Here is a 16379-nt window from a genome sequence, read left to right on the forward strand (position 1 = left end):
ATTAAAATCGATAACATCATGGAGCAGCCCGAGGAAACGAAAGACCAGCGTGATTGTTCTGAGGCTTCTGCGTCCACTGACAACGTCTGCAATACCCCAGGTTACGATTGTGGGTTGAAGTCGCTTCTGCTCAAACTAGAGGTGGATGCCTGCTCTTCCGATGTTCAAGTGGACCCTCCTGACAAGACGAAATGTACTGAACAGCAGCGCAGACGTCGAGAGGGCGAAAACAAGCTGGACTCTGACTTGGGCAAAGAGTATGCAATGACGGCAAAGTTCAAAGGTTGTAAAGGCAACCTGAATAATAGCGCCTTTGTACATTTGCCGGAAACTTTCTTGTATGACCAGGCATCGGGTCCTGCTTACTGTATAAAGCACAGGTCTTTCGATAGTTTAAGTAATCCTACTATCAGCGAACAGTGTCTCAATTTCTCATCGCGCACAACTGTAGACCCAGCTGGCGGGAGCCCACCAGCTGCTGTTGACAACGTTTTACCTTTGCAGCAAGGCTTTAACGGAGAAACGTCTTATGCAGAAAGTATAATGGAAAATGATAAAACCTATCCTGCTTTCAGGACCATTTGCAGAGAATGCAAGCACCAGAATCCTAAATGTATCCCGCTTAGGTTTTCTGTTTCTGAAGCAAAATCGAAACTACGGAATAATCATCTACACCTCTGCGGTAAAAAGTGCAGTCAGTGTGGAAAGTGTAACCTTTTGTACTTACCACAAAGATGTCAAGTCGGTGTCCGAGCTAAGCGTCATCACAGGAGGCCATCTAGACAGATGAATCTGAAGACCAGTTATCTTCTGACCAAGACGTCGGGCGGATTCATGTGGCGCCCTGCTTTGCTGTGGCCCTTGCGTGAACATCACGCGCGGCTGTTATGTCGACCAGCCACTGGGATCAACGACCATGGATACGAATTGTATCTAGCACGACCTGTAAGCCACCATATTCTCTCCTCAAACAAATCTTCTAAGGATCACGTTGAAACGAAAACTTTGAACTGTTTCCAGGGTTTTACGCAATATGGAAGCAGTCAAACTGAAGATGATCAGTATCAGCAATCTCTATACTTCAGTCCAACACAACACGCCGAATCAGTCGAAGACTACTCAACCGATGTTGTTATCCCTGACCCAATGCCAGTACTGACGTATGGAGATAATGGAGATAACGGTGATGACAATTTTGGCTCAGGTTCACTCGACTATTTTGTTGAGACACTGTACGCTCAGCCTCCGGTTAATCCAAGATGCGTGACGTCAAAACCCAAAGGAAGCTTTTGTTATAGCGTAAAAAGTCAGGAGAGAAGTGTGGAATGTGTAGAGCCTTCTGCCTCAGAGGAAAAATCTTCATCGATGCCCGCCCCTACGCCACCCTTATTCTTAGAAAATGATCAAACAAGAAAGCAGTTTTACTGGTCGCTACCAGAAGGAGTTGGGAATAAGTTTGACACTCACAAACGACCATGCTCGAAACAATACGAATGCGTAAACGGCAAAATAAATTGTGTAAAATTTGAGCAATCTAAGAACATCGGTCGTGTCTCTCAGAATCAGGAAGAAAGAGATCTCGTCACTGTGATAGAAACAAGTGGCCGAAACTCACCTCCGAATCACTTCGACTTTTCATTTCGTTTCGACCCTCCTCTCACCGTGAACTTGGTGGAAAAGAACAATTCAAACGAGGCCGGGTCGCTTCTGAGAGACAGTGCGGGCGTGCGGTGTCCGGTGACGACAGATGACCAGTACTCTGGCATCGTGGTGCGCGTGGAGGGCGACGGGCGCTGTCTGTTCAGGAGTCTGGTCACGGACATGTCTTCTACGCTGCAGACCGCCAGAAGGGACGAGTACGGCAGGCCCGTGAGGTGAGCGGGTTCGAATTTAAAGTGCGGTCAAAAATTGGTAGCGGAACGTATTGTCAAATATCTCCTCAATTATCTAATATAAATTCCCCAGCTTTTGAACAGCGAATTGTATCAATTTGTCTTAACAGATCAATATTTTTGTGAATACCTGTTAGCTCTATTCTAGAAAATTCCTTAATAATAACTAATAAAAAATCCCAGTGGGTGGTTTCTATAGATTTTAAAAGGTTTACAACTTTGGGACGATGTCGCTTTTAGAAGCAAGTCTCTCACTTTTTTCTAATAGCGAGATTATGCTTGTTTTAAAATCTTTTAGTGAAAAAAAGTGTTCACTACAAAAATAATTTTTCTTGTAACTAGTTTTGCCACTAAAAAGTGTCTTGTGAGGTGTGATGTAGGTCATATGCGTACGCAAAATGTGTGAGAAGTGGGAGGTGATGTGAAGGACATTTGTTGTATTTTATATAAATTTATGAAGAAATTGTTTTTAAATTTAGCCTCATTTCTTGTGGAAAAATATGATTAGTTTAAGACAAATTGATACAAACGGCTGTGCAAAGTATGGATGGCATTGACTCACCAGTTAAAAAGATATCATTTGATGACAAGTTGCGCCACGAATTTTTGACCGCACTGTAGTATTAATTTACTTCCTTTATTCATCATTAAGAGGGTGGGTGTGCGTTTGTGTGTGTTTATTGTGGACGTGTGTGTGTGTGTGTGTGTGTGTGTGTGTTTGTGTGTGTATGTGTGTGTGTGTTTGTGTGTGTGTGTGTGTGTGTGTGTGTGTGCGTGTGTGTGTGCGTGTGTGTGTGCATGTGTGTGCATGTGTGTGAGGGGGGTGTATATGTGTTTATATGTGTATGTGTGTACGTGTGTGTGTGTGTGTACGTGTGTGTGTGTGTGTGTGTGTGTGTGTGTGTGTGTGTGTGTGTGTGTGTGTGTGTGAGTGTGTGTTTGTGAGAGGGTGAATGTGTGTGTGTTTGTTTGTGTGTGTGTGTGTGTGTGTGGTGTGTGTGCGTGTGTGAGTGTGTGTTTGTAAGTGTGTATTATGTTTTTATACGTGTGTGTGTGTGTGTGTGTGTGTGTGTGTGTGTGTGTGTGTGTGTGTGTGTGTGTTTGTGTGTTTGTGTGCGTGTGCGTGTTTTAATAGAAACAATCAAGGCACTGTTTGTTGTATTTAGAAGGGAAGATATTTTATTGAAAAAGACACAAATACTCGGGATGCGATGGGGGCACAATAATTGTACCGAAACGTTCCATGATTAAGTGAAACGATTCTGTGTAGGGTGCGATGAAAATATCTGATTGATATGCCTTGCTTTTAAATACTCTTGTGAATGAACAAATCATAAAAGAATGGGTCAGGGCGCCGACTTTTACTCAGTTGATATCATGCTGGGCCAGGGACAACTGTACTTCGATTTCCAAATGGATTAATTTTGTCTGAGTTTTCATTCGACGTGGCTCAGTCGCGTCATGGGTAGCAGTTAAATTCGGAGATCCGTCTCTTAAATAACGCTATTATGGTGAAAAGGACATTATATCCACATCGGACTGTAAGTATGGTCCGATCTGCTCGAATGAACACCTGTCCAAGAAAATAACTGGTTCAATTGACCACTCCCACCCCCCCTCCCCCCTCGTGTTTTAAAAATGTTATTATAATGACATCGTCCAGGAGATCAGCCAGTCTCAGATTACTACTTTTCTATTCGACAATGGGCGGTTGTCTTGAAATCTGAGATTTTTATTAAACATATTTTTATTTAACAGGAGTGCTTTATGTGATGTGAGATTGGCCAATGGCTTTTAATACTAAATAAACGTACTTACTTACTTACTATACATACTATGTCTTAAATGACTGAATCAACAAATGAATTAGTCTATCTAATGCCTATTCAGAATTTATTCAATGAAAGAATGAGTTCACGTAAGGTAATGTCTATTTAAAATTTGTTTTCAATGTTCTCAGGAGAGAAGAGGAAGAAAAAGAAACTGCAAGCGCTGACGATCTGCGGGCTCGAGTGGTTCGATTGATGAGAGATAACTTACACTTTTACTCTCAGCTCGAGGGAGGTGTACTCAATGCTGATCAGGTATGTGGGAAGCTGTAGGAGAAAATATGACATCGTCGATCTATCGTTTACTCAACTGTTTTACATCATTTGCTACGAAATCGAAGTCTAGCTTTATAAAGATCTATGGTCTCAACTCATAGATGTAGACAGTACTATTTTAAGATGTAGGTGACTGTTTGCACTAATTTACTAATTTTGTCAAGACATTTTTTAACTCCGATTTCAGCTGTAAAGTAAAACCAAAATTATCCCCCACCCCACAAAAAAATAAATTAAAAAATACAACAACCCACAAAGAAAACTCCCAAACAAACAAACTATGAACTAACGTGAAAACAACCAACTTGTGTCCAGAGCCCTCTTATGACCATTACGCAGTTGCGAACGCCGTAAAAACTTTTACAAAGATGTATTACTTCGATTGGCACTTGCGATAAGTTGTACCAGGCGGATGCGTCGGAGTAGGTAAATACCTTCACAAATATTAAAAACGATCTGGAGACACATCATCAACCCGCTTGGGCAATGTCATTTCTTCACAATAATATGATGTTCAGTGTTGATTTCTCTTTGTGTATGCCCGATTTCTAACCAGTCTGTTTCCATGATTTTTACCATAGCCCTTCTTAAAGTTGTTTACCACTGCTTAATGTTGTTCTCCATATGGATATGCTGCGTCACTAAAAGAAAACAAGAACCAGCATTTCATTGGTAAACGCTAAAAAATAATGTTCTAAGCCCAGAAAGCAACATTTGTTTTCAATAGAGAGAATAAATTGTTTCCTTCTTTTAATAGTTATACCTATTTTATGTTGTTTTTGTTTCGCTTTTTTTTCCACCTTCAAAATTTGAATTTTGTCACAATATTTCTTGAGCACATGCAACCAATACCACGGACGAAAGAACTGCGATAGACGAAGGAACTGCAATAACAACAATTTTCCAACAATTTGGGCTTATTACATTTTAACGCCTGGTTGACGATTTGGATTGCAGTATGTTTATTTTCGCTTTTGGAACATTGACAGTTTTAGCATCTAATTTTTTTTTAAAATCCTGTTGCAGCCCAGACCACTCAGCTACCAAAGATTCCTGGACCGCTTAGAAGCAATGGCCCGGCCCGGCACTATGCCAGGTGACCTTGAACTGAATGCTGTTGCTATGGTCCTAGAGAGGCCAATCCTCGTTTTGAATACAGATCTTCGCAGAATCACTGTATATGGACAAGAGCGTTTTCCCCAGGTAAGACTTGCGTGGGTTGGGAACAAAAAAAAAGGTGAGGGGGGGGGGGGTCTTCCTTTCGACGAAGTGTCTTACTATGCTAGAGGATTTTTTAAATAGTGATGATGATGATGATGATGATGATGATGATGATGATGATGATGATGATGATGATGATGATGGTGATGATGATGATGACGACCATGATGATTCATCATACTATTATTATTATTATTTTTATTATTATTATTATTATTATTATTATTATTATTATTATTATTATTATTATTATTATTATTATTATTATTATTATCATTATTATTATTATTAATATTATCATTATAATTATATTACTGTTATTATTACTATTATTATTATTATTATTATTATTATTATTATTATTATCATCATTATCATCATTTTATCATCATTATCATCATTATTATTAGTGAAATGAAGTGATTAAAACAAGGGACTGCGATAAAAAAGAAAAGAACAACGACAGCATCAACAACTAAAACACTACTGTTTTCAGGCACCAGAACAAGAAAGCTGCCAACTCCGAAAAATGCGAGCTCATTATACCGTTTCATGTTTATTTCTGTATTGCATTGCTCTTGTTTTATGTGTTCAACCTCAAACTCAAGCAACAATGATCGTGGATAAAAACCCACACAAACAAAAACGAAAACAAAACAACAGCAGCAGTAATAAAAATCATGGTTAGAATTCGTTGTCACCATATTAATATTATTGCTTTCAAACTGAGTTCAAAAGAAACAACGTGGGTGGTTGGTGGGTGCTCTGGTGTGGTTTGCTTCTTCTTTCCTATCAAACATCTATCGTCCTCATCTCCCCTTCTTTTTTATGTTTGTTACTCTCTTGTAACACCTCTAATCTTCTAGCGCTCATATGACCGTATGCAGTTGCGAGCGCCGTAAAACATCTGCTAAAACAAAACTAAAAGAAACCACAACAACAACAACAACAACAAAAGTCCACCATTGTGTTTTACCCAAGTTTACATCAAGTTCTCCGTTTTGCTTTTATCCGTTACTTATACCCTTTTGGGTGTCGCGGTACAACCCACATTAGGTTCTCCAACACTGAAATTCCCCTCAACCATTTCTCACAGATGCCAGTCTTAGCCGTCCGGTACACCAGGCTAGTGGCAGATGTCGGCCACTATGACGCAGTTCTTCTGGACCTCACATCGTCACCGCAAAGCTTCCTGCGGCGCTCAGTCAGTGACATGGAGGTGGACGAGAACGTGTGTGTACAGGCGGCCTGCAATGACTTCGTCAAACTCTCCCTGGGAAATCCGCGGGATAAATGTGGTATGCCGGATCTCTTCTTATCAACTTTTTAACGACAATGACAATGACAATGACAATGACAATGACAATGACAATGACAATGACAATCTTTATTCATCTCGCAGGGAGAAATTTGTCTTGGTCGTTAACAATGGCAGTAGACGTTACAAAAGTTACACTTAAAGGTGCACTCACGCAAACGCACAACAAGACAGGACATTGGGCCAAGTAAATACATGTCTCACGGACTGGGACAACCCGCTCCGTAAAACATTCATTCTCTCTCTCTCTCTCTCTCTCTCTCTCTCTCTCTCTCTCTCTCTCTCTCTCTCTCTCTCTCTCTCTCTCTCTCTCTCTTTCTCTGTTTCATTTGTAGCCCTGTGTGTTCAGTAACCTCACTGCAGTTGGCACGAATGAATTTCTATATCTGTCTGTTCTTAAAGGCCGTTGCGGGCACGCATCGCTAACCAAGAGTTACAAAGTACGAACTGCTCAATACCTGGTTTTGAGAAATTTGACGTGAAAAATGTTGAGTTTCATAATGAGACGTCAAGCTTTTTCGATTGCGATTCATTGAATATTATCTTGATGACAACTCCGAATAATCTTACGATTTTGATAGAGGAGATATAGCATTTGGTTTCCGTCCTCATGGTCTCAGTAACTCAAAACGGCCAAATACGTCAGATACAACTTTGTAATTTTAAAGTAGCGATACGTCTGACTAGCAGAAGACGAAAGACAATTTTGGGAAACCTTTCAAATATTTTTAACCATCATGCACAAACAAGAAATAAAAATTGGTGCCTTTTTGTGAAAAATATACATGATTTTGCCAGCTATTTTAAGTTTTAGATAAAAGGAAACAATTGAAAATGTGTATGAATAAGGAAGTTATGCCTCAAAGCTGTGTGTTTTCAAGCGTGGTCGAATGACCAGAATGCGTGTCCTAAATGAGTTAAACATTTTTTGTCCAAGTCTAGATAAAGCCTTTTTCATTTCAATGTAGAATTTGTTTTTCAAGATTTCTGAGATGTTGCCAATCTTCAGTTAGGGCGGAACTCTGGGGAATAAAGGAATTAAGTACAGAAGTAGCTGAAACACTCTCGTTGTCATTTCCAGTATCATACCAACGTGTGATATCCATAAATGATGGTTCCTCTACCACTTTGATGAAAGCTATATTATGAAAACATGGAACAAAAGAAAAAAATACTCTAGAAATAGATAAAAATTAAATAAAGTGCAAAAAGAAACAGAAAACCACATAACCAATATTCCCCTTTTTAATGTACTTATTTTTAACAATATTTCTTCCCTTTCTTACAGGAGATGGGGATGTCGCAGGCGCGAGGGGACCCACCAAAATGCAGGGAAAAGCTCAATATGGCTTGAACAAGGCCGTGAAGGAACCGAAACTGTTGGCAAAAATGGAATACAATTTCAACAGAGATCCCGGAGAAATGGGCATCTTACAATGTGGGGGTGACTTTAACCACAGTCATGCCACTGGTACTAAAAAGCGAACAAGTAAAGATGGGTCCAAAAACCGCTGGCCTCCTAACAGTGTCGATAAAGGAAGTAAAACGAAGCTGCACCGAGAAAAGACTTACGTGGAAAACAAGCAGAGGGTTGTCTCAAAAATGTGTGAAAAAAAGAAATGCCAAATGCCATCATTTCACGAGAAATGTAGCGAGACAGCTGAAAGTGAATTGAAAGCTGAAAAACGACCCAGCGAGACAGCCACACAGACTTTGCAGCCTGGTCGGTACCCAAGTAGCTTGATGGCTGGGTCGCAATCGGCTAAGATTTCAAGTTGCAGAAGCAAGGAGATCTGTGACCGTCACATCAGTGCGGGAAAAAGCGAAGCGAGAGTTACTGTACCCACCGGTGGAAACAGGAGTAATAAAGACGCAAATGTCGCCACCAAAGAGGAAAAAATTAATTCCGAGGGAAAAGAAAACCACGGACCTCGCATTAGAGGTCATTCAAAGAGGCGTTCGTCTAATCAAGACCAAGGTGTGAGGAGGAAGACAAAAACGGCCAGAGAACACAGCACTTCACACGTGCGAAAGAAGAAGGACGCTGATAAAAACGACAACAGTAGGTGCACTTTGAAAAGGCGTCATCGAGCAGAGAAAAGCGCTTCAGAAGACGAGGAACTGTCCTGCGAACGGCGCCCCACAAAGGCGAAACAACCGCGGGTCAGTAATTATGAAAACCCCTCTACCGATAGCGCAAAGAATAAGTCCGGTAATAAATGTCCGACGTCAAAAAGTTGCAAGCCGACAACGGAATACAACGAAAAGAAACAAAACCGACCACCAGGAAGCAAGAAATCCAAGACATTTAATCATTCGAAGAGAAAAGAGGGCGGCCTGAAACCGAGATCTCTTGCAAGCCCCGAGACGAGAGAAGAGTTCCGATTTGTTTGGAGACAGAAAAGTGACCCGAGCATCCACCCTCCGCGCGTTCCCGACATCCACGCCGCCGGTCAGATCAACTGTTTCCTGTGTGGTAAAGCGGTGGCGCCCGTGGGGCGGTCTATGCTCCAATGCTACCTGTGCGGGCGTGTGGCGCACAAGACATGCGCGGTCAGCGAATCCTCATGCTGGGCAAACAGTGGAGCGGACTCTGGAGACCTCTACTTCTTGTGCGCAGAATGTGTGCCGTTGTAACATAATAAGTCTATCTGTTGGCCGCCAAAAATCACAGTGTACATCCTTCTGAATTTACGTACCTCTGACAACGCCTAGGTTTAGGTGTTGCGCTTCATGCAAGGTAGTGGCACAAGAATATAAAGCCCTCTCCCATCTGCGTTATGCCATCAATTATAAATGAGACGTGTAATCGGTGGATGTATTATTAACTTATTCTTTTCTGGCGATTGACGTCTGACTGCCCTAATAAATGGTCTCAAATCTCCATAACGTAACTTTTGGATTGTCTACCTCTTCATCCCAAGGCAGCTGTTCCTTTACAATGGTTTTCTTTTTCCTTATGATATGTGTTTTCCTTTTGTTGTTAAATAACCCAAGCTTCTCTTGCGAAATCACAATCGCAGCGCTGGTCCAACATCATCAAGCAGAATACACTTCAGTCTTTGAACACGATCCTGTTTGATATGTAGTGTCATTGGGGTTAAAACGCTGAGCTGGTTTTAATTTTTTATCTCATTATCTTATTATCCCCAAAGTCTGTACATCATTCTATATCGATACTTAGCTAAGCTGAAGAGAAATAGCGCAGTGAACTAAGTCAATTTATGTACCTTCGCAGGTCAAATGATGACTATCTCGTATTGTCTGAGATAACGATAGCATTCATTTAAAATCCGATCTCAAAATGCATTTCATACTAGGTGTAAACGTATTATTTATATACCAAACACGTTTTTCGACAATTTTACACGTTTTGCCTTTTCCCAGAATGTTTTAACAAAATAATAAATGGTCTAAAACAATCTAAAAATCCCTTTAGTTAAACTTTGTTCTTTGCTACAAGTTTACAAGTTTTCGCCTATTAAAAAAAAAGAAATTTCTTCATTTTTGTTTTCGCTTTTGTTTCACTTTTAATAAGATCAATGCTCTTCTTTTTTGTTTTCATTTCTTTGTTTGCTTGTTTGAAATTTTATTTATAGTATAAGACAGATAATATCAAAGAGTCTACATAACAAGAGGGGCCACTCCTCTCTTTGAGCCAATTAAAAAAATGTCCTCAAAATTCCGTGGCGACTTCTTCGCAAATGCGCACCCTTTGCGAATAGAGTTACTCTACTTGAGTTTTAAAAATCAAAGTGAAACTAGCAAGTTGTTGGATAAATTTCAGAAGAACGCTTTTTAAAAATGGTTACGCTGACAAAAAACCTCTTCCAGAGGAAAGGGTGATTGTTTTCTTCGTTTAATTTGACTTTAGACTGAAAGGAGAGAGGTCATTAAAATAAAAAAAAACCCTAAAACTCCACACTGAACGAACCCGAACTCCTGATGAACAGCAGTCGATCTGCGCACGCAAGGAGGTGCTATTCCTATTCTCCTTCTGGAAAAACGAAAAAGAGCTTCAAAACAGACTTCAGTGCCATCTGAAGCAAAAAGCAGACTTCCGGCGGACACTTTTTTGGCTGAGTGGCCCATCTTGTTATGTACTATCTTTGATAATATACATCTTGCATATTAAGCTATAATACTTTATTTTTCTCAACGACATGGCGTAATAGATGCCCAAAGAAAGCTCAAATCAATAATACAATCATGTCTTTGAATCAAATAATATGTCATAGCATCATATCACACTGAGCGCGCGCGCGCGACGTGTGTGTGTGTGTGTGTGTGTGTGTGTGCGTGTGTGTGTGTGTGTGTGTGTGCGCCTCTCTGTCTGTCTGTCTGTCTGTCTGTCTGTCTGTCTGTCTGTCTGTCTGTCTGTCTGTCTGTCTGTCTGTCTGTACACATACACATACACACAAACACAAACACATATATGCTATTTAAGGCCTTTCATTCGAACGAAGTCACGAATCTTCTCCAGGTCTCCAGTCGTCTCCTTCAGCTTGCCGATCAGGCCTATCACATCCGGACATATCTCGTCTCAGAACAGGAATCGAGACCGTCCAACCACACGAGTGGCCGAGCCGGAAGATTACGATGACGTCATCAAGATAAATCCATCCATCTACTGGGGAAGAGATTACCTCCCTTCCTGCTATCATCGACTGGTGACAGCAGGAGAAAGTACTCGAGCTATCGTGTGCCTTGACCGTGGTGGGAATGTAGTAAGTGTTTTTGAAAAATGTGTTTCTTTATGTCCCTATCGGCACAATTTAGGTCACTTAGGAAGCGGGCTTCCCTCTACCCTGTCTGTCAGGGCGGAGAAGGACTGAAAGGGATATATCATCCCAGCAGAAAGAAAGACCAAGAGTAGTAGTAGTAGTAGTAGCAGCAGCAGTAGCAGCAGCAGTAGTAGTAGTTTTTTGTGTTTTGTTTGGGTTGTGTTTTACGGCGCTTGCAACTGCATAAGGCCATATGAGCCCGCCGGACACATTGCCGGGTGGCGGCCGAAGCCTACTCTTATCGATTTTAGACCACCAAGGGATCTTTAGCGTGCACAACTTACACATGGGACCTCCGAGATTTTTCGCCCTTATCCTAGAAGACTAAGGTGTAGATCTTTCCTACCAGAAGATCAGGGGTGTATCTGAAAGACAGTAGTAAGAAGGCGCCAAAGAGTGGAAGTAGAAAGAGGAGTCCAGAGGAGGGGGCAAAGGAGATGAGGGGGTGGGGGAAGAAAGCGGGGACGAAAGCAGATGACAGAACATTGTTGGAGAGCAGGAAAGGAGGTGAAAGGAGACCATTTTAGAGAAGAAAATGTTTCCGTCGCTACCCAGATTCGAATCCTTCCAATGAGAGGCGAACACCTTAACCTCTAGGCTACGAGAGCTCCTGTAGCAGTAGTAGTAGTAAGCTGTTGTTATTGTAGAAGTATCTTCATCCTTATAGTTATTGTAGCCTGGGATTTATGATAGTTCTAATGACTGTAGCCATTTTAAATGTTGCTTATGTGAGACATTGTTGTTAAATCAGGCGCTCGTCAAAATAATGAAAACAAAGAACTGGGGTTTCTCTGACAGACAGGACATTTTTTGGAACATCTTTTTGTCTCAACACGTGTCCATTTAAAAACTTATTGTGTATAGATGTTACTAGAAAACGTTGATAAAAGGCACAACAAAAGTAAATTTCCAGTTTCAAATGACACTCAAGCTTTGGAAGTCATTGAACTTTTGCTGTTATTTTCTCGTTGATTTTACCTCTGACACCAGGTGACCTTCATCTAATTCAATTATAAGTACATGTATCTCGACTTCTGTTCAAGATAACTGGGTATTTTGTTCATCAAAAGCAAGAAGGATTATCAAGCTTTGAGTAAGGCGATATCAATAACTCTATATGCCCCCAAATCGTCAAGAGCCTGTTTCCATTGCGTCGTGACACATATCTTTGTGTTCTGTAGGTCGGTTTCTCGGTAGGAGAACTCGTGGACGGTGGTCAGTCCCTGGTTCTCTCCTCTGGACGCGTGATGACGTCATTCCAAGGCCTGGGACTAACTCGTCTCATGCTAGAGGATTTACGCAGTCACTTCCTGTCACTCGGGGTCAGGGTCAGGCGAGAAATGATGGTGACTAAAGGGACTGAGCTGGCAGCAAGCAAACCGTCTTTCTCAGAGGAGTACAAAGAGCGTCTAACAAGGGTATGTTTTAAGCCACGCTCTTTCATTTCTTTAACAAAACTTAAATGATACGACGATGCCACAGTTTGGCAATATTTTGTCATGAAATATGAGGTCTGAACAGCGCAAGATGAAAAGTATCTGTTGGTATGTACTAGGCACATAGGATAAAGACGTACATTGATATGATACTAAAAAAACAACAACCACCCAAGCAAAACAAACAAATGAACTCCCCAATTCAACAAAGCCGTAGTGTTTGTGCTCTTTGCTGATTTCCTCTTGTTTCCTTCCCAGCTGTAACTTGGTCTTTTTTAAGTTGTGTTCCTTATGTAAACGTTTATTTGTCCCCTTTTCCTTGCTCTTTTAGAATAATTTTTAAAAACTCACATAAAAAAAAAAAATTAAATTAAAAATTTTTTTTTTTTAAATAAAAAAAAAAAAAGCACATATATGTATGGCTCTTTCCGTCTATGCAGACGGTCAATTTAGCTTAATATGGTCTCAAGGTTGTCTTCATGCAGCTTCTTTCATGGCTAATTCTTCCTATGTTTGAAGTGCAGATTCTGTCGCAGTGCTTGCATGTCAGTGTCGTAGATCGAAGCTCTGTATTTCCGCTGTTTTCCTTTCGTCGTTGGCGCTTCTCAGCCTGGTTGTTTCTAAGGCTGTTCTCTAGCATTTTAGTTCTTTCCCTTATAATTTTCCTCCATGTTTTCCGGTCCTCAGCTATTTCTTCCCAGATGTTAAAATCTACTCCAAGCTTAGATAAGCTGTTTTTACGGGTGTCTTTGTACGTCAATTTTGGTCTTCCTCTTTGTCTCTTTCCCTGGGCATAAGAAAGTGAATGCCGCCCACCCCGGCAGACACCTCAAATGCTTTTCTCACGTGCAATAACAGATGGTGTGTAAGCTCAGCAGCACTTGTACATTAGAAAGATCGTATGACATGTATACCTTTAATAAACTACACAGTGCGCTGCCGATCCATAGAGAAGTAACTTCGGAATCCGGTTGTCATCCATTCTCTTGACATGACCAAGCCATCTCAATCGTTTTAAACACAGGATAGTTGTCATGCTCTGGAGGTTTGCCTCTGCCAACACTTCAACATTTGTAACCTTGTCACGCCACGAAATGCCTAAGATCTTGCGGCAGCATCTGAGATGGAAAATGTCGAGGCGCTTTTCTTGCCTGCTGTACAAGGTCCGTGTTTCAGATCCATAAAGGAGTGTGCTGAAGTCACATGCTTCGTAAATCTTGATCTTTATTTTGATGGTTAATCTTTTGTTTTCCCATGCTCGTTTTGTCAGCCTTCCAAAAGTTGTTGCTGCTTTCCCTATCCTGATGTTGATCTCATAATCAAGTGATGTTGTTGAGCTATTGGTAGACCCCAGGTAACAGAACTTGTCCACTGTCCTAAGTTCTTTGTCGTTCAGCCATATATGGCTCTGCTCTGCACCTTCTTGGGTAAGGATGACTGTTTTCTTAACACTGATGACCAAGCTAAAGACCCTGCATGCTGTTGATAGGCGGTCCATCATTGTTTGTAGGGTTGATTCACTGTGAGCAACAAGAGCAGCATCATCGGCGAAGAGAAGGTCTCGTACGTACTGTTGTTTTGTTAATCTTGGACTTGGCCTTGAGTCGAGCAAGATTGAAGAGCGACCCATCAGTTCTTCAGTGGAGGAAGACATCCCCTGTTGACTCTTTGAATGCGTATTGCATGGCACATGACACACACACACACACACACACACACACACACACACACACACACACACACACACACACACACACACACACACACACACACACACACACACACACACACACATATATATATATATATATATATATATATATATATGTATATATAAATATATATATGTATATTCGTATTTTTATTATTTCTTCTACAGGATATACTGTGCTATGATATGGACTCGCATGATCAAGAACAATATCTCCACCATTGTGAAGGGGACTTAAGCCAGTCACTCCAGTGCCATGTTCTTGATGCAGCTCGCTTGGAAGAGATGTCCAAAGTGTTACACATGTCAACGAAACCCACGGAGCGACAACTCGTGGTCAACTGGACCCCTCTTTGCCTCCAACCTGAGAACATTCCAAAGTTATGCCCCTCGAATGGATACAGTCTGATTTCTTTCGCTTTTTCTGAGAGAGAAAGCGCATCTATGTTCGAGTCGTTTGCGAACATTAACGATAGCCATAGCTTTACACAAGGCAAAACAACTCAAACTACTGATATTCAAAGGCCTGAGGAGGATTCTTGTCACACGGAGAAGCAACCTATTCGATTTGAGATTGGCGCTGAGCAAACAGAGAGCAAAAGTTCGCACATGATGTTACGTTCGTCGTCAATAGTTGGGACAAGCGTTGCTGTGGAGACAAGTGAAAACACGAACTCAAGCCTTGCACATCGCAACTTTTCTGCGCGGTCTGACAACGATTTTCGTTATCAAAGTCATCAAGCACCAGCTTTATTAAGTTTTGGTAACTTCTTTCAATGCCGTCTGGGCCTCGCCTACAATCTGGACTTACATTTGTTGAACCTCAGTGATCGCAGTTACTATATTCGGCAGGAGGAGCTTACACACCATCTGTTATTGCACGTGAGAAAAGCATTTGAGGTGTCTGCCGGGGTGGGCGGCATTCACTTTCTTATGTTTCTAGACTGCAACCCAGGACTACAGCGATGTGTGAAAGAAATCATGGAGGGGAAATTTCGACTGAGACGAGGGGTTTGGTCATCTGCTCAGCAGCACTTGTACATTAAAAAGATCGTATGACATGTATACCTTTAATAAACTACACAGTGCGCTGCCGATCCAATTCAGTCAAATTGAGTTAGGGTTAGCCAAATTTTCCTTCATGGAGGAACCGAAGCCACAATTTAGAGGCACAGTACAACCAATTCGACCAGCGAACTTGTAAAACAAAAGCGTTTGATTTTGAAGGTTGCAATCAAATTTACTCGAAATCGGTTGGATGGTGTCAACATGGTAGCTTTTGCCACTCCATGGAGAAAAGTCTGGATGGCCCCGACTCATTCAAATGAATTTGATTGACAGTATGCACTCTGTGTAAATATATGAATGTATCTATCCTTCGACTTTCTGCGCCGTCATGGAAACTCGTCCACTTTCTCTCTCTCTCTAAACGTTGTCACAGGCAGAACATAAAAAGTGAAAAGTACACAGATTATATTTTTGTGGAAGTGTGAGATTGCAACATGGGAGCTGGACAGAACATACAGTATTATAGTAGTATTTGTAAATTAATTTTAAAAAATGTTGATAGATGATCAGGGTATCTTCAGCGAGTCTTGTTCTTCATTTTCCGGGAGCATCTTTGCCACAGAGGACCGGCGGGATTGTCTCATTGGGGCAGCGCTGGGGTCCACCTGTGACAGCAAAATGAGGAAGGTACAAGTGAAGAGTAGAGGTAAATAATCATTGATAAATTCTAAATTATTACTGGTTGATTAATGGAGGTTAATTATTTTTTAGGTAAAAAGAACAACAGCAAAACCAAACAACATGCACAGCGGTGTGTTAAGCTCTTGTGTAGGGAAATTGATGGTGTTTGCAGGGTTGTGGATTTGGTTTTATTTTATTTATTTATTCATTCATTCATTTGGGG

The 16379-nt window shown here is 41.1% G+C and overlaps 2 protein-coding genes across 2 annotated transcripts in view; both read left to right on the forward strand.

Moving 5' to 3' along the window:
• The window catches only part of LOC101853460, an 11209-nt gene extending 1193 nt beyond the window's left edge, over positions 1 to 10016 (forward strand). Inside the window, exons 1-5 of the mRNA XM_005098248.3 lie at positions 1 to 1874; positions 3853 to 3976; positions 5024 to 5200; positions 6315 to 6516; positions 7825 to 10016. The exon at positions 1 to 1874 is cut by the window's left edge and continues 1193 nt beyond it. Coding sequence (XP_005098305.1) covers positions 1 to 1874; positions 3853 to 3976; positions 5024 to 5200; positions 6315 to 6516; positions 7825 to 9173 — 3726 coding nt within the window. The 3' untranslated portion in view covers positions 9174 to 10016. The remainder of the gene's footprint in view (positions 1875 to 3852; positions 3977 to 5023; positions 5201 to 6314; positions 6517 to 7824) is intronic.
• Positions 10017 to 12391: 2375 nt separating this feature from the next.
• On the forward strand, positions 12392 to 15830 carry LOC101855020. Its single transcript, XM_005098254.3, has 2 exons — positions 12392 to 12738; positions 14636 to 15830. Exons 1-2 carry the CDS (start codon positions 12568 to 12570, stop codon positions 15524 to 15526), a joined length of 1062 nt encoding a protein of 353 aa, XP_005098311.2. The 5' UTR covers positions 12392 to 12567; the 3' UTR covers positions 15527 to 15830.
• Positions 15831 to 16379: the final 549 nt, after the last annotated feature.

The sequence above is a fragment of the Aplysia californica genome, unplaced genomic scaffold (assembly GCF_000002075.1).
Source record: "Aplysia californica isolate F4 #8 unplaced genomic scaffold, AplCal3.0 scaffold00176, whole genome shotgun sequence".
Lineage (NCBI taxonomy): Eukaryota > Metazoa > Mollusca > Gastropoda > Aplysiida > Aplysiidae > Aplysia > Aplysia californica.

Bases quoted from the DNA above. Each gene is read 5' to 3' on its own strand.
- LOC101855020 (XM_005098254.3), top strand. From the start codon at position 12,568: ATGACGTCATTCCAAGGCCTGGGACTAACTCGTCTCATGCTAGAGGAT. The intron at 12,739-14,635 runs GTATGTTTTAAG...TTTCTTCTACAG, and splicing joins ACAAAGAGCGTCTAACAAGG to GATATACTGTGCTATGATAT.